At 46.0% G+C, this 20,872-nt stretch overlaps 1 protein-coding gene across 2 annotated transcripts in view; it reads left to right on the forward strand.

Moving 5' to 3' along the window:
• Positions 1-20,872, forward strand: part of cdh8 (cadherin 8) — an 82,613-nt gene that overhangs the window by 32,106 nt on the left and 29,635 nt on the right. For both annotated transcript variants that reach the window (XM_040161077.2, XM_040161086.2), the window contains exon 3: positions 203-497. In XM_040161077.2, coding sequence (XP_040017011.2) covers positions 203-497 — 295 coding nt within the window. The remainder of the gene's footprint in view (positions 1-202; positions 498-20,872) is intronic.

The following is a 20,872-nucleotide window of genomic DNA, read 5'->3' on the forward strand; positions in this document are numbered from 1 at the left end:
TCTTATTAAGTTATGCCCCCCCAGCGGGCCTCATTTAGCAAAGTGTAGGCTATGTACAGCCACGTTTACTCTCCCTGCAACAAAAGCGCAGCAGCAAAAAAACAACACGTTACAAATCAACATGCATTCACATGTTCATACGGTCGGGGCGCCAAAACCCAGAACTCCACCTCCTAACTTTTATGTTTCCTCTTAATTGCAGCTCCACACAGACTTGGATGTGGGCGGCAAAAACATCAAGTACGTGTTGGCGGGTGAGGGCGCCGGCACCATCTTTGCCATCAATGAGCTGACGGGCGACATCCACGCTATGAAGAGGCTGGACCGCGAGGAGAAGGCCGAGTACACCCTGACGGCCCAGGTCGTCAACGCCGACACGGACGAGCCCTTGGAGCCGCCGTCCGAGTTCATTATCAAAGTCCAGGACATTAATGACAACCCGCCGCAGTTCAACGAAGGCCCTTACCGGGCCGCTGTTCCTGAGATGTCTGCTGTTGGTGAGTGTCCTTTGGGGGTGCCGCACACACAGCAGCCTGGAGACTAATGGGCTATTGCATACAAAATAATGAGTGGATGGGAAAGCGAGGGAAATGAGAACGCCTATTTACATGCCTGCTCGCTACGAGTATCTCGGAAAATTTAATTATGATCAATCACTTGGACTTCTCTCATAGCTCAGTGCTAAGCTGCCTAACGCTAATGTTAAGACACGTGCAGAACAGCCCACTCACAAACAAGTGCGACAAGCCAAATGCACAAACCTTTAAAGATTCTTGACATACACAGAAGAGGAAAAAGCACATTTCACACATCTGCCTTTGTGGACGCAGCAGTTGGCTTTATGGCAGGCCTTGTTTTTAAAGAAGCTTTTCTCCGCTTTGCTTAGGTTAAGGGACACTCTGTTCAGTGTTGCATTCGGGGAATGTGGGAATATTTATAAAGTGACCGCCAGTTATATGGTATAGCTCGTTATTGTTGTGATCAAACATTTATGCAATGCTTCAAAAGTTCAGAAAAAATATGTTGATATATCTGTTGTAGAAATAATCTCTTTATTTTGTACAAAAATACACACACAAACACACCCCTCCTTGACACAGTAAGGCCCAATAAAACCTCCTGTGCACGGACGCTATTCATTATGAGGAACCAAGCGCTTTAGTGTAATTATAGATGAACCGGAAGGAGCCAAATAAAAGGCTTTCTCCTAGCGTGTCAGCACCAAATGATGCTAATAACCACGAGCTACCTTCTCTCTGCCCCCCACAGACTGGCTCACAAGCCGCTGCATATGCTAATATATTCGTACATTCACATTCTTACTCCATCCATGCATTTAGATGACCACTGCATGATTATCACATCATTCACGTGTATTGCTCATCTAGGATTTGCGGCGGCTCGTAAGTGGATCAGGACACCGTGCTGTTTTCTTTCTCCTCCTTCGGGGGCTACTTGCCACTGACCCCAGAGCAGCACAAGTCTCGCAGAAAATGTTTCCATCAGTAGCAGCGAGGAGATCGGAGCGCCCCTTTGTGTCGTTTTTTTTCGACATTGGCGGGGGTTCGGTGCAGGGGTGCTGAGGTCTGTTGTTGGCCGGTTGTTATTGAGCTTTTCTTTCATCTAGTTCCTCTTGTTGCCTGTCACGGAGCTGACTTAACACGCCGGGGCAGATGGTTCTAGGTATGTAGTGGGATGTTTTTTGGTGAATCCCATCTGTGGGTTGCAGCCTTGACGTCAGTTGCTCGCGGTAATGCTCGAGTTAGCTCTCAGCGCCGCGCGATCGGGATTTTTTTTCTTTTTTGCAGCCTTTTGCAGGTTGCGCTGCTGCTGCTGTGGTGGCAAAAAGGGAACAAAACACAGTGCAAAATAATCTGTGTAAACATAGAATAACAGTGAGCTGTTGTTGTCTGAACTTTGTTCCTTGATCGACGCTGCTCGTTGTTTTGGATCTCGGCTGTTGTGGCTCTCCGAGGGTTTCTCCGGTGCAGTAAAGGGAGCGCCGCGGTGACGGGGTAGAGATGGAAGTGGTGGTTCAAGGCCCTCTGTGATTCGCCGGTGGGAATAACGCATAAGAAATGGAAATTGGCGTCTCTTTGTTGATTGTTGTTCCCTTTTGTCACCCCTGATTAATTAAACATTAGCAAAAAAGAAGAAAAGAAAAAAGCTCAGTTGTTCACTTTCTCCTTCCAACTAGTTTTCCTCTTTTCGAGTTTTCATTTGCCGTCGACGCTCCGGACGGACAAACAATAAGCCGTTGGACTCTCCCGCCTCGTATCCATAAATAAACCGGTTTCTTTACGGTGGTGTTTCATCTCTTATCACGTTGGAATGAGGATTTGTGCAAGCCGTGCTGGATTACTGCGAGTGTGCTGTGGAGTGGAAAACTTACAGTGTCCACAGGAAGGGGAGCAGAAAATAAAGGGATGTTGGTGAGGTCTGCTGAGCGAATCCCTATTTCAAACCGGGAGGCACAAGCATGTGATTACGGCACGTGGTGAGAGGTGCCACATACATGTACGAGTTTTGCTGAGCGCGCTGATGCTTTTCTTGCTTTCCGAAGAGCCACCTGCGTCAAACAATCCCCCAAAAAATCTAATCCCCACCGTAACGGGCCGGTTCTCGTGACGATGTTATCCACTTTACAGGGCTCGTCAGTTCCACTCCAGACTTCATCAATGTCTTCCCAGCTCCTGGCTTATCGGGAGTGTGTCCTCGGCGTATCAGTGAGACCGGGGACAAATATCAACACCCACCTTTTATCTGCCAAGGACTTCAGCTAGATAGCCCCCCTCCCCCACCCTCATTGAATGTCAGCATCCCCCGTAGGAAGCGGTCCCCGCAGCCGGATGAGATATGTGACATGGGCCGCCGGGGTCGCCATGTTTCCTGTGTGCGGAGGAGCATGGAGGTTAATGGGAAATGAAGGAGAAAGACCTTTTGTTCTTCCTTTTAAAAGGCCCTGTCGCACAAGACGTGTGCTTTCCGTGACTTTTCTCTGACTTTCATTTTCCTGAATGGCAGAGAAGAAGGGGTGTGGGGGGGGGGGGCACCATCCTGACTGTTGGTAGATCGTCTCTCCCTGAGTGCAGCGCAACAACCAGAGGGAGATGCGAGCAGGTTTATCTGATTAGTGGACGGAGAAGTCGGGTGTCAGGAGGGATTTTGGGGGCCCGATGTCGCGCTCAAAGAAACTTTTCCTAAATGTCAACTATTTAGTATTGAGACAAAACAGACGTGTTTTTGAAGCTGCGTTCATTGATTCCTTTGTGCACTTTCATGGGAGTGGAACAAGCCGATAACATTTTTATATCGGTTTTTGGCCTGATGGAAAAGTAGAGGTCCAATGGACAGTGTTCTTCTAGTCCTGCGCACCATTTATGTTCGCTAGGTAATAGCGACCGCATGAGAACAGCTGCCTACAATTGCAGGACATAAGGGCTGGAAAACATTGACAGTGAACGAACAGATGAACAAACAGAGTGCAGAGCGCGACACATCGGGATGTTAGAAAACGTAAATGCCTTAAAAGGCGCAGATGCAAACATAGAAAGCAGTCCAACACAACACAATGGAAATGTGGGCTTGGTATGACAGCAACCGTTTGGTTAAACGCAGCATTCGTCTGTTGTTAATGTGATAGAATCCAATGCAGCAGCGTTTTGCCTCAATCATTTTACATTCTGGAAGCTTTTTTTTAGTGTACAACCGCAGCGGCTTTTAACGTTTGCTTGTTGTGTTTCAATTATTCATTCTTCTGAAGAGAAACGAGATCAACGTCTGTTAATCGCTAGAGGATGTTTTTCTTCGAGAGAATGTGTGGATAGGGTTAAAAAAAACACTTTTGGTTTGAGGTTTGAAAAAGATTTTGGTTTCAGTTGAATGTTAATAAACACTTAAGTGTCTCTGGCTTGAAGAGACTGCAGACCTTTTGTGAATTAAATCAAACCGTCCCTCACCTTTACCAAGTGCCAAAACATAATCATAAAAAAGTCTAAAGATTTGCTTCTTACAAGCAGATAGTTTATTCACAACCAAAATAAATTACGTTAACAGTGAGCATATCAACACTTTTTACATATCTGAAATCCCCAAATCTCCTAATTAAAAAAATATGAATATAAATATAATAAAACGTCATTATGTCGGCCTTTCATTTCATTCCAAACATATTTCTTGCTTCTATCTATTAGGATACCAACGAATATCCTGGGAGACAGTTGTGTGTTGTTGAGGGGAAGCGCAGGGTGCATCTCTATGGGTTCATCACTACAACCACTTCCTTGCTTCTTTTTTTTTTTTACTTATTTGATCCATTGTTAATACGAAGATAATAATTAGTGCAGCTTTAACTACTTTTTGGGGGGGCAATTATCTAATTAATTTTGTTTTATGTGCTTTACAAATCCATGGCTTGTTTAATTTCAACTCCTTCTCCTCATCAGGCAAGTAAATGATGTGGCTTTTCTTTTTTAATTGAAAGATAAAAAATCAAATTAATATTTACTCTACCTCTCCGTTTCCCCCCTACATTCTCGGTTTCACACGTACTTTCATTAGATAATTATGCTTCACTGCGACTTCAATTAAAAGTGCGTTTGTAGCTTGTTGTCTGAAAGCCCGGCCGTGATTCCAATTCCAATTCATTTACACGGATTGCGCAGATCTCCCAGGATTAGCACACTCGCTTTTCCTGTTAATGGGGGTCTTCGACTTTAAGGCCAGTACAAGCTGACAAATCCCCCCCCCGAATGTCTGTCGACCATATGCTGGAATTACGCGGCTCTGCTACCCTTCTGCGGCTAACAAGGGGGGGGGGCCGTGTAGTTGGAAATGACAACGTCTGCTTCAAGTGACGCCTCAGGTAATTAGGAGGAGGTCGCCATACCATCCTCCCTGTGCCGAGGGGGGCCAGGGAGGGAGGGGGGGGGGGTGTGAATGGCAATAATTGCTACACTGCCAAACAAACTTGCTGAAAGTTGTTTCGCCGGATGGAGCCCGGGCGAGCGGGGTGGGGAGGGGGGCCTGGGCCTGCGAGTGTGCTTCATTATCAAGGCGATTAATGAACGGACGCGTGGACAGATGGCGCGCCTCGTCTCTGCGCCGGCCCCCGTGCTCCCAGGAACCCCGGCAAAACGAATACCTGCACGGAAGCGCCGATCCCCGCCAAATGTGTCAGGATTCGCCAAATTGGAGCGCGGACGTAAAATTGAAGTGACATTAATAGATTACCTGGGGTTGGGTTATTACGGGTGCGGGGTAACGGGACGAACAGGCACGACCGACTACGTGGGCCTTAATGAGGTTTCTGATTACGCTCCCGTCACCGCCGGCAGCTGGGAAAGTAAGTAAAAGCTTGTCGATGCAGATTTGCACGATAAATGAGCAGACTTGATCAAGGGCAGACGTATGGAAATGAGCGCGATGCAGACCTTTATCATATACTGTGATCACAGGTGATTTCATCCAGAATACAGACGCCTGTATAAAGGAACACGTTGTTAAATACTGCTGTATGTTGGATCAAAGCACGTATCCGTCTGTCTATTTCAGTATATCTATCTCTTAACTAAGACTGATTCATATTGCTTTTCACTTATTTCTTTTTCAGATCAATACAGGCGAAAGCCGAGTTATTTTTAGAGTATTTCACGCTCCGCTTGGGCCAGATGTTTGATACAAATCCCTTTCTTCGATATATCTAAAAATAGTATTTTACTCTGCTGATCTCACAGTGAATATGCACGTCTTGGTCCAGGAAAGTGTGATTCTGAATTTATTAAATGCAGTTTAACTGTATTTCAGGGTCACCGCAATCCACATAAGTAAAAAGAAGCGCATTTATAGTGCATCTTTTTATCAGGCATTTCTCGGTTGAGCTTTGAGCAGAGGGAGCGAGTGTGTCTCTCTTCTCTCTGATCCTAGAATCAGCTCTGCAGCTTGGCAGATGGACGGGGTGGCAGGGGGCCCCTGGCCCTTTAACATAGTGGGCAGCTGGGCCAGTGCTGGGCCAGTGCTGGGCCCGGGGCACATCTGACGAGCGGGCTCCAGGGCTGGGCCGGGACGCGGCAGACTGGGGGTTTGTGGAGGGGAGGGGGGGGGTCTGTGGTGTGTAATGGTAGACGTGGGTGGCTCGCAGGCTGAGCCGGGGTCACAGCGGTGAACCCCGGCCAAGGATGCCACTCTCTCCCGGGCCCTGCCAGGCGGTGTGGGTGCCAGCCTGCCCTTTACTGTGCACGTGCTTAATGGGGAGGGGGGGGGGGGGGGGGCAGTCCTCGCAGGCAGAGAGGATTTAACTGACACGCCGGAGTTTCTCTGTAAATAACCTGCTGCTCCCGTCCATCTCACCTCGTTTGGCAACAGCGCGCGCGCCTGTGCAAGTGGGTTCCTTTGTGGGCTTGTTTGTGTCACCTGTCGATAACCCGTGGACGCCTTCGTCTTTTTGTCATTCCCGTGCACATCAGGTCGTCTTCACCCAGCAGCATCGATAATAACACAGCAAGGAAAAACAGATAAATGTTCCCCGTGGTAAAAAACAACAACAACAACAAAGCGCACAGGCACGCGCGCTCGTAGCTGCTCGCTATCACGCACAAATGTGCATTACTTATTCATCAAGTGTTATTTACTGTCCAATATCCCCGGGAATTAAGTATGTGGCATCATCAGTCACCGGTCCAGATGCAGTAACATCACCCTTTTTAAAGGCTTCTGCGGCGGCATTCAGCGTGCGTGAGCCTCCCGTGCACGGGCGCAAAGCACCGCCGCCCCATACCAGCCAATACGTCTTCGGCGTTGGCGTTGGGTTGCGCAGTGTAAAAGGCGCCGTTGTGCAGGTGTAGTGTGTCCCGGCTCCCCCGAGCACGCACAGACGCACTCTCTTGGTAACTCACACTCTCGTGCTGGCAATGTTTTCTTTCCGCTCCCTCGTCCATCCTCCTTTCGGCGCTCTCTTTTGCTCACCCTAATGCCCCCTCTCGCTCATCCCTTGTAGGGGGAATAAAAAACAGTAGCCGGCTTCTTGGTAATAAAGCCCTTCGACGTGATCTGCATGAGATTGCTCGCCTCCCTCCCTCCCTGGCCGCCTTTGCCACGCCATGAATGGGAAGAGACTCTCAATTAGACTGAGGACAAAAAGCAGCTTTCTCCTCGTCCACACTGTCCCCCTGTTTTTAAGAAGTAGCAGGGGAAGAAACACGTTAAAAAAAAAGGAAAGTAAATAACAAACAAAGCTCATAAAGGGGAAGGTAAATGAGGGAGTGCGGCGTATTCAAAGTGCCGTGTGCTTGCTTTTGTCTCTAATGATGAGGCGAAGGATGCGGGGAGCCGGGGGCCGACAAATATGCCACCATCTGTGTTGTCGCGTTGGATATGATTAGAAATGGATTACATGCAACAGGGTCAACACTGGCACAATATGGAACATGAGGGAAGCAAAGGTTACAATCTGAATTCATTTGGCTGATTACATTTTAAGTATTGAAATATTCATCGGGTTGCAATGTTGGACGGAACATCCCAAAAAAAAAAAAATCTCCCACGTCCGAGGTCGTTGTACACGTGAATCAAAGTGTTTGTAATGAAAGTGTTTCGCAGCCTCGAAATGCATGTAAGAGTCGTCTTTGGCTGTCATGCTGTCACACTCCACTGATCTTTTTTTTTATCAAGGTCAGTTAGTCAATGTGGGAGTGAAAACAAGGACACAGAGGCCTGCCTATCAGCAGGGGGCCGCATCATGGGGTGCTGAGCCAGAGGAGGACACAGTGATGCCTTCCAACGCCCACTGGTGGGCTGATCCCCCCCCCCCCACAAGGGTTCTGTTGAGAAGTCAATTAGCAGTCCGTCGCCGTCTGTGGACGAAGGGCCGATGCTACGGTCGTTTTTTGTGACCAGAGCTGAAACCTTGATTCGGTCGATCGATCGATTAGTTAATGAACAGCAGCTATTTTGGTCTTTTTTCTTTCTTCAGATCCAGCTGCTGAGTTGTAAGGATGTGCTCCCTGTACTGGGTTTACTTTGTTCAACCAACAGCTTTTGCTCTTCTTGAAACTAGTATGAGCATTTCTGACAAAAATATTGATGTAACTATTGCTTTAATGAATGGAATATTTGTGCAAAGAAACTGCAGATTAATCAATAATGTAAATACGTGACCCTCCCTCGGCGTTCTGCTGGGCCCCCAGAGGGAGGTTAAGCCTTTGTTATCTGTTGGCTGTGATGTGAGGCAGTAACAGCGACAGCTCGTCAACAATCCAGGAACAACATCCCGTTGTGAAAGGGACATTTTACCGAGACGAGTATCTTTCATTATAAAACACTGCTTCAGTATTGTAGCATTGGACCTCCGGGAGTAAGAAATACTCTAAAACTAAAATTGAATTGATTAATTTAAGACGAAGATATTCCAATTTCTGTTACTACTAATTTGGTTAGCTCCAAAAGAAACACCCAACAATCAGGCTCGACAATGGAACATTACATTGGCATTTATAATATTCAATGAGAAAGTGGGCCCAAACTCCTGAATGGTACTGTATTCAGCAGGAAAGTCATACAAAGGGGACGTACGTATTACATTTCACGTACGGTGAAAGTTATCAAAGGCAGGATGGTTTGAACTTCCCAGATCATTGGGATGATTGTTTTTGCAGAAGCATTGCAGCGTGAAAAGACAGTTTGTATGAAATTAATTCACCGCTTTAAATTTACAAACCTAATAAAAGGACCTTTTTTTATTTTATATCATTTAAATGAGCAGTGCTGCTGCTCCCAGTTAAAATCCGGCAAGACTAATTTTCCAAATGATTGGATGGATCCTCGGCAGCTGGAAGGCGGATCTTGCAGAGCACTCAGCTCATTTTCTCTTTCTCTGCTTTACATGCTGAATAATGTTAAAATATCAGCAATTTTCTTTTTTTTCTTTCATCCTGTATATATTTGCATATTTGGTATTGAGGTAATCAGAAGTAACGGAAACCGTTAGTTACTTATCTATGTTTGTACATTCATTCATTTCTTTAAAGGTGATTAGTAATTGCATCAGAATATACTGTTAAACCCTGAACAAAATTCCCATGAACACCTTCTGTTCACCACACTTGCACTACTTTGTTTAACCTCACACTCCCTGTACTGCAGCCTTCCTGTTAAACTCATTTGACTTTTTTAGATTTCAAACAGCTCGTTTTTTGGGGACAGAACATTTACTGTCACCACATCGTGTCCTTTTTTTGCCGAGGAGATGAAAACATAACTGCCACGATCATTTCAATGAATCGAATCACAGCTCCAAACGGCCAGAACATTGTGAAACGGTGGGTCTTAATTCTATAACCATTACAACCGACTCCGGTCTCAACTAATGACCCCCAGGCTGTTCTAGTGGGAAAGGCCTAAGGATCCCCCCCCCCCTAAAGTGAACGAGCTGTCCAAAGCAGCACGTCCTCGGTGTGCTTGGACCACGGCGCGTACTGTACTTTATCCGGAGCGCCTCTGATGCTGCGTCCCAGGCGCGAGTGGGCGGGACTGTGAATGTAAATAGAAATGGAGCCCGAAAAACAACAAGGAGTCCTTGTTCCGAGCCGTCCTTTCCACAGAGCGACTCGCATGCGCTGTGTAGCAGGAGGGATTTAGATTTAACCTCCGACCTCTTAGTACACCGGCACCACACGGTATACAGACTCACGATACGCAACGCGTCGCAATTTAAAAGCAGCTCCACGTACTCTGTGTACGTATGAGGAAAATGTTGTTTCTTCTCAAACAGTCATACACTTACTTACTAATTGCCCCCCCCCAACCCCCCCCCCTCGAGATGACACACTGAGCTGGGATTCACAGCATTTTGTCTTCGCTCCCCCGCCGAACCGTGTGACTTATTTGTGTCGGCTTGTAAATCACAAAGCTCTCGTTTTCACCTTTTTAGTTCATGGATTCTATGATGATTTTAAGAATGAACGTATTCGATGTATTTATTTTTAAATGCACAGTCACACGACGGCTTCCGCTTCAACGGATCGCCAGGCGGCCTCACGAGCCACGAGTGACGTGGGGGCCGCGTGATGTCACGCTGGCGAGTAGGAGGTCCTATAAAACGAGGAGGATTCACACCCCCAGCTTGGCGAATGCTTACTCATATCTGCTGAGGAGCCGGGATGCTTTTTCACACGCAGCCGCGGCTCACCATATTCATTATTGAAGAAGGAGGCTTGTGTATAAATATATATATATTTAATGTTGTGTTGCAGGGACTTGTCTCTTTTACTGTGTGCACTTTTCTGCTTGGCATTAAATCCCTTTTTGCTGCTCGGCGCCCCCCCCCCCCCCCGCAAAGTTTATTGTGCGGTGCGTCATCCCCACTTATTTTTTTTTTCTTCAAAAAAAGCAAAGAACCTTTTTACTCTGTGTAGCTCTGCAGCCAAAATCAACATGAACGTGTGTGTGTGTGTGTGCGTGTGTGTGTGTGTGTGTGCGCGCGATAGAGGCAGTGCTCCCATTTCATGCTCCAGGTGATTTTCAGCGTTGAACGGCGAGAACAGGATCCCCTTGTACTCTCATCCCCTCCATGTATGCATTATTAATGGTCTGAGGTACTAACCATTGCTATCTGGGCCCTGAAGGAACCCAGCAATCAGCGCCTAAAATTAAAAGCAGCGATTGCGTCCCACTGAAAGACATAATTGCACTCTTTAAAGCTGCATTTCTTTCCAACAAAGGATAGTGTGGAACTAATCTAATTGCAAAAAAAATAGAATTACATAAGGAGAACCTGCCTTCATTAGAAGTGTGTGCACCTCGCCAAGTGGCCACTGCAGAGAATCATACAGTATCTAGTGGCGGAGGCAGGATCGGTCAATGCAACATCAATGGCACTGGAACACACTCATCAAGGTGGCAGAGATTTGAGACAAGACTGGAGAGGCCCATCCAATCACCGGGGGGGGGGCGAATAAAAGGCAAAGACATAAAAGTCTGTGCAGCAAGGTCATTGGAAAAAGAAGCCGATAAGACGAAAGGATCAAATCTCCAGTACGGACGAGGTCCTGCTCTTGATGTCTCCCCCCCCATTAACTAAAGCCGCCCGCCTGCACTGCCACGCCTCAGCTGCCTGATGCCAAGGAAGGGAAAGCACAATATAAAAGAAAAGACCTTTCTGCCCCCCGCCGCCGCTGCCACCACCGCGCCTTTATTTTGCCATCAAAATTCATGGATCCCCTTTTTGTGATTTAGTTTTCTAACCTTTCCTTTTTCATTTCTTTTCCAGACGTTTACTCTAAACGTTCATATTTCACAGCGGAGCGAGAGCAAATTCAGACGTGGTGTCTGCAGCGTTCCTCCCAACGCCGCATTATGGATTTAGTCAGTTTGTGGTTTTACCACGGTCACAGTCTGGTGTGCACACACACACACACACACACACACACACACACACACACACACACACACACAAACACACACGCACAGTCGATCTTCCAGCAGGTTTACTATGTCACACTGGGGTCTGCTGTGTAATTGGGTGAATCTGCTCCCCAGCACGCTGCAGAGATAGCCCTTTAAAATTTCACTTCACTTCTGGGAGTGTAAACAAACCTTGGGATTACCAGGGGTGTAAATCCACATTCCACCGTTTTTTGTCGCCCCCCCCCCTCACACACACACACACACACACACACACACACACACACACACACACACTATTTTGTATCCGTCTGCCACCCACTTGGAGAGTTTCGGGGCAGGTTTTCTCGGTGTTTGAAGTGTGTGTGTGTTTTTTTTTGTTGCATCCGTCTGTGTCCCCGTGCTTGACGACTGGCTGTCAGCGGGTTAACAAGTGTTTAGTGTGTCTGTCTCCGTGGCGCGTGCGCGTGGCGCGGACACGCGGCTCTCCTCGTCCGTGACGGACGGCTTGTCACGAGGCAGCGTGGCGCCGCGCGCGCCTCTCACCGGGCTGACGGAGACATCCAGTCGCCGCTCGCGTAGACGCGCGCGCGTTGCGGCAGCATTCCTCTGGGGGGAGGGGGGGGGGGATGAAAAACGTTTTAACCGCTTCAAGCCTCCGCGACGGCGGCTGTGGGGATGACAGAGCGGGTTTACCGAGGAGGAGCTCAGCGGGGCCGGGTTCGGCGGAGTTCAGCGGCTCGGCGCGGTTGCGTCGGAGGTGGCGGACCTCTGTCACGCGCTGCTTTCAGGACAATTACCCGCCTTATTTGGGCTGCAAACACTGTTTCCCGCCACCGTGTTTTTGTTTCTTTTCTTAACTTCTTTCTTCCGTATTATTACGCTTCTACAGCGTGTCAGAATAGACCATGTGCACTCTTGACACTAGGGATGTGCATCTCCATCACTGAGGACGATGCGATACACATCTCTGCCAACGATCCGATACATTAAAGATACATAAAAGCAGCTACTAATGCGATACGATTCACCCCTATTGCGATGCAGTGCGATTCGACACGATGCGATTCAACGAGATGCGATGCAAAATAACATAGTTCTATGCAATTGAATATGGTACATAAAGATTTATTTATTTGTCAGAAAACAAATAATAAACAAGGTCTCTGACAAAAGATAACATGTATTTGTATATGTGTGCGTGTGTGTGTGTGTGTGTGTGTGTGTGTGTGTGTGTTCTCTTAATGTAACATTTTTTTTTTTATTTTACCTGGCAGTCACAACAGAATTTGCTTCATTCTAAACATATGGATCAACTGCCTCACACACTAAATTTACTAAATCACAGTCATTTGTCCGATTTTGAGGTTTTTCTTAAGGAATATGAGTTGATCCACAAACTGTACTGGTAGAGCTCGCCACTGTATACTGTATACTTGAATCTGGGGAGGAGGCAGACGTCTCACCATGTCGCCTCTATAGGTGTGTCCCTCAATTAGTTGTGCTGCCGGTGTACTTTATTGCAGCACGACATATTTTACAGATGGCATGGGATTTATCGAATTTCCCATCTTTCTTTGGAAATCCAAAGTGTTTCCAAACCTTGGATTTATTGATTTATTAAAATAAGTTTTCGGGACGTCTAACTCTCCATCCGCTATGGTAACGCTCTCCCACGCTCTCCCCTCCAACTCTCGCGAGACTTCACGAGAATCGGCCACTGACAGCAGTGGAGATGAGCGCGCTTAGAAACAGTTCGAGAGGAGTGGTGTTCGCCTACACACGAATCTCTATAAATACATCGGATTATACCGATGCAAAAATGTTGGAAACGATGCACCGCGATTCATCCCACAAGGTATCCGGTGCACACTTTTTTGATCCGGGCCATCGCATCGTGAGCTTTTACGCCGATGCATCGATGCGAACCGGTGAATCTTCCCATCCCTACTTGACACTGCTTGGGGAAGTGGTCGGTGACGGAGGGATGACAACGACCACCCGCCTTTGTTTGCAATGTGACGTCATCCTCGGCTGCCCTCTGAATATGGAAGCAGCCCACGGAGGGAAACATAATGTAATATCCCTGTTTCAGATGGGTGAAAAAACACACCGAGGTACCATGCTCGGGCAATGCATCCAGAATGCACTGTGGATCATTACAGTCGTCACAATAGCATTAGATATTCTTGTCTAAATGAGCTACAATTAAAGTACCCTTTTAGAAAATGCATCTTAGTTGTTGTTCATTAACGAGTAGATCAGATTTGATGACCAGCAGTCATTGAAAACAAGAAATATCTGAATCCAGTTTGGTGCATGTGAAACACAACATCATTTTTTTCAAGGCCTCTAAATGTCAGTCAAAAAAAGGCATTTACACTTTACACTGGCAACATTCCAACAAAAAATATGTGACACTCGGCTGGTAATATTCTAAATATTTAAACACAATTGTAAACTGTGTTCAACTACAATAACTGCCTCTCGCTGATCCTTCCACCAACCACTCTCTTAAGTTTACCTCCATATCGGCTCAAAACACCATCATTTTTTTTCCAATAAAAAAGTGTTGGTCACTTGCTTCTTTAAATGGTACGAGTAGACATATGGCCAACAAATGTCATAAGGGGTCACAGTGACCCTGAACACCAAATTCTAATCACTTCATGCTTAATTGGACATTTGTGCCCAATTTGATGAAACGTTCCTGAGCTGTTGTGTTTTGTAGTGAGTTCCATCATGTGTAGAATATGTCTGATCTGCACAACATGTTTGGTTGACGCCTTCATCTGCAGAATAAGAGCACCGAAAACATCTATATTGTTCTATGATGTGCAGATCAAACACACATGAAAGAAAGCACCCTGTTGTGTGAAAGATGATAAATAAAAGCCAGCAAAAAACAACTGCGTAATAACTGACCTACCTCATTGTGGCGAACTGTGTCGATTTCCAATGATGAGGTATCGGGTCTCCCCTCATCATGGATGAAAAAGCCCTCTACCCCTGTCTGTCAGATGAAGTTCACGGAGATATCTCTCGTTCTTTTCCTCCATACTGATGCGGCCTAATGGTCGGCCAGCGTACTGGATGCTGATGACGTTTGGTGTTCTGAGACCCCAGACGAAGCAGCAGGAACGCTACACAGCTTACGGTTAAACAAGATGCCTCCAGGGGCCGGACACAAACTCACTCCGGGTCGCCTCCTTGTGTTTGCATATGTTAAAAAGCATTTTTTCATTACTTCTACTAGTTGTGCCATTAGTTGCATACAGAAATTCACAAACACAAGCAAACACACGCACACTGACGGTTGGATACCGTTGGCTACCGAGCAGCTCGGCTGGAACGGTGTTGGGCTCCGCGCCTCGTTACGGGCATTTTGGCAACGATGTTTACATGAGTAATTAATTTATGGTTAAGTAGTAACTTTGATCTCTGGTTTAACACTCCCAGGGGCTGGAGCTGACGTAGTGTGTGAAAAAAAATATGAAACCGCAAGTTCCTTTTCCAATGCGGTTTTGCATTGTGCTGAAACGCATTATTTTTTTTTTTACATTTTTTTCCTTTTTTCATTGAGGAAGCATAATTCACATTAAACACTCTCGCCCCCGTGGCAGAGTGCTCAAATTAAGCAACATTTTGTTCATTTACCCGTGATAAAGTTGTTCATTAGAAAATATACTTTGCCTTATTCTTTGTTATTACCTCGCCATTGTAAATGCCTTGGGAGCAATTAAACATGTGAAGTGGCCAATTTTCCGTCCTTCACTTTCAGTCGCCGAACTCTATCTGCGCGTTGCACACGTTTCCTGTGGACTAATTAAAGTGAATCAATGACACAACCTTTTAAAATGGCGGCGTATGTCATGGCCATCGGTGGAGAACAAAGGACCTTCTTAATTATTTTGTTACTGCCGCTCCCGTAAACGGCTTGTCAAGGCAGCAGTCTCTGAAGCCGGCTCCTTCATGTCATGTACGTACGAACACACAAAGGACACACACAGAAAGACAATGTCACACACACACACACACACACTTTCTCCATTCCTCTGTGACTGCTCCCTCTCTGTCTTATAAAAGACTTGTAATTGTACACAACGATGACAACGTAAGTGCTTAAGTGTTATGATCCCCTTACTCTTCAAAAGTGCAGCGTCCCTTATCTGCCGCTGGCTCTTGGGACCAGCGTCTTGGACGCTGACAACCGTATCTTCTCTTCAAGAAATGTTTTTATGTTCCCGTTGGAAGCCTTCCTCTTTCGCCCAAGTTGTATTTGGTCTAATTTGGTCTTTGAAAAGTGGCCCGACAGAAGCACATGTATCCCAATCTTTTCGGCATCCGCAGGGTGTTGCTTCATTCATTTGCACCGGTTCCTCAGCTGCTGAAACACGCACTTTAGCATGAGTATGCATTAGTCCTGTTATGAAGACTAATGGGAGGAGAGAGGCCATATTTTTCCCTGGCTTGCAAATACTTTATTGTGCCTCCTTGTAATCTGAAATGCTTACGTCTCCGCGGCACAGAGGAGAGCAACCGCTTTTAGTCAGACTGTAGATCATGTGAGTGTTGGTGCAAAATGGTGACAGATGAGAGGGTTGTGTGGGGGGCTTGAGGCTGGTTTGGAAAATGAGACAAAAAGGGCCAGTTGTTTATGAGCGCGTTTATGCAGTTTGTTTAAGGGTTTCCCTTAATGCCCATCTGTGCCGTTGCCGTAAATGTCCATCTGTAGCCGAGGAAAAACCCAAACTGTGCCTGAGTACTGTAGGAAAAATCCACTGGCATTGCTCCAAGTGTGTCATCTTCTCCTCTGAGAGAGAATAGACGGAGGGGATGGACGGATGAAAGGACCCATCGACACGCTTGTTTTCTCCACCTCGTTACAATCGTTTCTGTGTTATCAAGAGCTTTGGCTCGCCACACTACGGCACTTTGGTATTCGACGCTACCCCGCCTCATAGAGTTAATCGCCTCTTAATTCTTGCGCTGTCCCCCAACCCCCCGACCGTGCGCACGCATTTCAATCGAAGAGGTTGGTACTGTCCAAAAATAGTGCTTGCGGCGCGGCCTGGAGAGATGGGCTGTCAGTCCCTCTGTCTGATCATGAGCTATTATCCTCTCTGCCCACTGACAGCAGAGAGAGCAACACTGGTGTCTATGTGATAGTGATCAATACATAATCACTTTCCTGTCATCGCAATGGGCACTGTCAGGGGACGGACCAGCCATTTTAGAAAAAAAAAGAGGGGTTTGGCAAGCCGTAATTCTGACCTAGAAAAGCAGGTTGGGGGTGGGTGCAAACGCTAAGTGAAGGCTGGACTCATTTAAACAGTCATTGCCATGGGACGCATTATTACATTTTCACTATGCTTGGGTTCATTGCATTAGTCTGCCAATGCCGCTGTGAGGGAAGTGACTGTTATGAGAGCCGACCCTTATTTACTGACCAACAGACGGAGTCCATGACAAGGGAGCAGCAACAGTGAGCACGCAAATAGCGCCCTCTATCACACGCCACTGTTGACGGCTGTCTTACAAAATGCTTAAAGTTGAGACATTTCTGAATAATAGTTGGCTGTTTCACATGTAATCATTTCACTTCACGGTCAAGAAATTCAGTTTTTGTAAATTTAATCAGATTGTTGCTGGCGGAGAGAAATTAAATCGTCTGAGAATTTTAGTTTTTTCAAGACAAGGTCACAAGCTGTGACAAGACATTTACCTGAGAGCATGAAACATTATAGTGCCGGTTAGAGGCTCAGTCATCTTTCTGCTTCTTAGACTACCAGATTTGGAATCTCAGGTTCAGGGCCAGGGTCTGCAATATAATCATGTGAGGGTACGGAAATGGATAAGTGTACAAAAGCAGTTAGGCTGCACCTTTTATCCAAAGCAACTTACAATAAGTGCATTCAACCATGAGGCTACAGACCAAGAACAACAAGAATTAAGAAAGTACAATTGGTAAATGATGAATTATAGTGACCCTCTAGCCTTCTGACCACTCACGGTGCCTTTACACAACATGTAACCGACCCATTCTCACACGGATGTCAGGGGCTACCGTGCAAGATGCCACCTGCCCATCAGAAGTCAAATGAATCTTTCGTTCCGTTTCCATACTGAAGGCCCAGGCGTCAGAAGCAATTTGGGGTTATTTTCAATAATCTGTGACAAAGGATATTGTTCATTTGCTCTTTAAACCTACATTAAGTCATGAACACTGGCACATCATCCCACATAGTTGGTTCCAGGTAATATAGTGAAGCAGCCAATGACAACGTAAAGCCATCACATCACTTCCCTTAATGCCTCTTCCATTAGTTAGTTTCTAATAATATGTCCACAATAGGAGCGAGTTGAGAGTGACAATATGTTGACTAAATTGGTTTTAACGAAACATATTTGAATCACATATATTTGTACATTAAATACTATTAAATAGTACGTACCACCGTGATTTCTGGGCTGCCATTCACACCACTGCCCCATTCTCCATTTCGCTCTCCCTCTCTTTGTCGTCCCCCGCAGTGTAAAGCCAGTCAGACATAAACAGTATTGTTTTACCCGGGTAGGGCTCACAGCAGGGCACTGCTACCCCACGCCTCACGCAGCCCACAGCTCGCCCCACGCCTCAGTGGCATCCCTTCAGTATGGCTCAGTGCTCGCATACATATGGATGCCCCCTGTCCTCCACCCTTCACGCTTCTGAGCAGGTCCAGGCCGACCAGCAAGCTGAGCTGCCCTTCTTGTTGGACGGAGGGATATGGAGGTGTAGTCTAGAATTCCTGCGATAGTAAATTACCTTTTTTTGAGTGATTATAGGTGTGATGGTACCTGACCTCAAAGTGCTTCCCTGTGGTGCGGTTTTGTGAGTTGTTTTGAGCATGCTGAGGGTGAATTCTGGGTGATTAGTCGGAGAAGCAGCTCATGTTTGATCACCTTCACAATAAAACAATATAATGAAGACTATAATGGTTTAGTGCAATAAAGTTGTTTTGTTCATTAACATTTCACTTGCATTCAAGGCATTGACACAGGAAAGGGGCATGAATAAAAAAACACACAAAATGTGAAATACAAATATTGAGTGGTTTTATTATGAAAGGTCAAAGAAGAAGGGGTCGGTCTGATACGCAATAAGTATGTGTTGTGTGTCTTGGCTTTCGGCTTTACTCAAGCGTGCCTCGTGCTCGCTGTAGTGAAGCCTGTAAGTTGCTCGCACGTCATGAGAATGCCGTCCTTGCTGTCGGTGAGTTAAACGCAAATGTTCTTGTTCTTGCGTCAGTCGTAAAGCCCTGAATCTTTGTAACTAAGTGCCTGCCCTGTTCCCGCTGTCACAAATACATATATTTTTTCTAACGGGCCTATTAACATATCTGACAAAGAGAGCAAAATGAAATACTTTACAGAATATATTCAACTTTGGTGTCATTAAAATATGTTTTGTCCTTGGATCGTTTCCTCACATGGCTTGTATGAATAAGATGAAATATGTCAATAGATGTCTGAAGAGCCTGCAGGTACATCTCTATCGTGGCACGGAGGAGGTTGGTTTACAAATAGTTGACCTCTAGTCAGGTTCATTGAAATGTGTGGATGGAGCTGCAAATGAAGTGATTACGGTGGGTCTGTACGATCTGTACGACCTCCCACTGTTCATTCTCACGATTAATTCTAAAGGAAACAAGCAGGCGACACAGATGAAGCTGCGCTGGATTATATGTTACAGGAATGAGCTTCGAAGTCCGTCCACAGCCATATTGCTTCACACTGGGCCGCATCCCCCAATTTATCCCCTCTCTGGTTCAAGGAAGATTCCTATTGATTTGCTATCACCGAGCCAGTTTGCAGAGTAAATAGGAAGTGTGTGCTATATTATTTCTGTCTGCTAATAAAAGACGAGGCTAGACACCCGTTCTCCATGACTTTATTCTGGGGACCCTTAGAAACTGCTGGCCCATCAACACAACAATAAAACCACAGCTGTAAATTCAGGGAAATGACAGAGCTTTGAAAATGATGTGTATTTGAATTAATGGTGTTGCTTTGAATCAGGCTGTGGTTTGATACAGGAGTAACGCGTGTCACTCCCCAGGCTGCTGCCCGAAAGCAACAAAAGGGAGATTTGCTGTCCCGGAGGACATCTATTTGTAATCTCTCAGTGTCCAGCATTTGCTCGACAGCCGGTGGGAAAAGTGAGAGGCAATTCCATTTAGACAGGAAGTAACATGTGTGCGGCTATTTCCACTAACACTGTTCAGGAAAGATGCATCGTGAGGAAACATTTCCAATTGGTCTTTCAACGTACCTTCGTCCTTCCTGCACCGCTTTTGGTTTTTAGTAACAATTCCTTTATTTTTTACCATCCGTGTAACTTCAGATCTGTTGTGTTACTATTTTTGTAATGGCCACAATGCTACAGGCTTCGGATAAAAGCCAGAGACAATACTCCTCCTACAATCGAGTTCCTGCGCATCCATTCCTGCAGAGTCCCTTTCTAAATTATCAGGGGGAAGGACAAGCTAATCTGCACTGATTTGAAACAGGACCAAAACACCGGCTTCCCTAATCCCTCATTTAAAAAAAAAATGATCGGGCTGGTGAGGAGCATTTCCCCCCTGTGGGAAAGGAAGAAAGAGGGAGCTATTTCATGCTTCACCGGCTCCACTGTTTTTATGAAGATTTTTCTTTTCTTCTTCACCCACACCCTCTACTCCCCCCGCCGCTGTACGCAGCGTAACTGAATTTATGAAGCCTGTTTGCAATAGCCACACACCTTTAGAGGAGTACGAAGGTACTTTTCATGATTAGCGGTGTGCTGATCGCTGCCTTCTCCCTGTGTGGTAGTAATTTAACTCTATGCCAGATAAGGCTCTGCAACTCTGGAAAAGAAGGAGGGGCAATTTATTTAGCTGTCTTTCAATTTTGTTCGTTTGACAATTAGCAAACGCCTGTGGCACATAATATAATTTGCTTCTGCATGAGTACACCGATTTGGATAACTGCAGACATTGGTGAGATGTGGCCTTACATTCTGCGTTCCCATTTATTTCAAAGTGTTTCGACTTATCTTAACGTGTCTTCAGAAGTCCATTACAGCAGTCTTTTTGAACGGCATCTGCAGATAGCACATGGATAACCTCGTTGTGAAATGAGGTAAATTGAGAGTGTGCAGACGGTTAGTAGAATCATGGAAAGACTTTTTCTCGAGGCGAAGAAAGAGAGCTCAATGATCTGCTGTGACCTTAAAGCTGCAAAAAAAAAAAAGGCATGAGGTCTAACAAGTGCTACGGAATTTACAAAGTAAGCTTTGGCAACACAAAAGCATAGGTCATCATAAGACTGTGAATTACTAGAACACCTCTGTCTCGGGGGACCACTTGAGGCTCTCTCACTGTGAAATAATTGGGTTGCAACATTGAAACTGCTCCACCAGTTAGAGTGCAAAGGTGGCTTTTGCTTTGTTTTG

Source organism: Gasterosteus aculeatus, chromosome 12 (genome assembly GCF_964276395.1).
Source record: "Gasterosteus aculeatus chromosome 12, fGasAcu3.hap1.1, whole genome shotgun sequence".
NCBI classification, from domain to species: Eukaryota; Metazoa; Chordata; class Actinopteri; order Perciformes; family Gasterosteidae; genus Gasterosteus; species Gasterosteus aculeatus.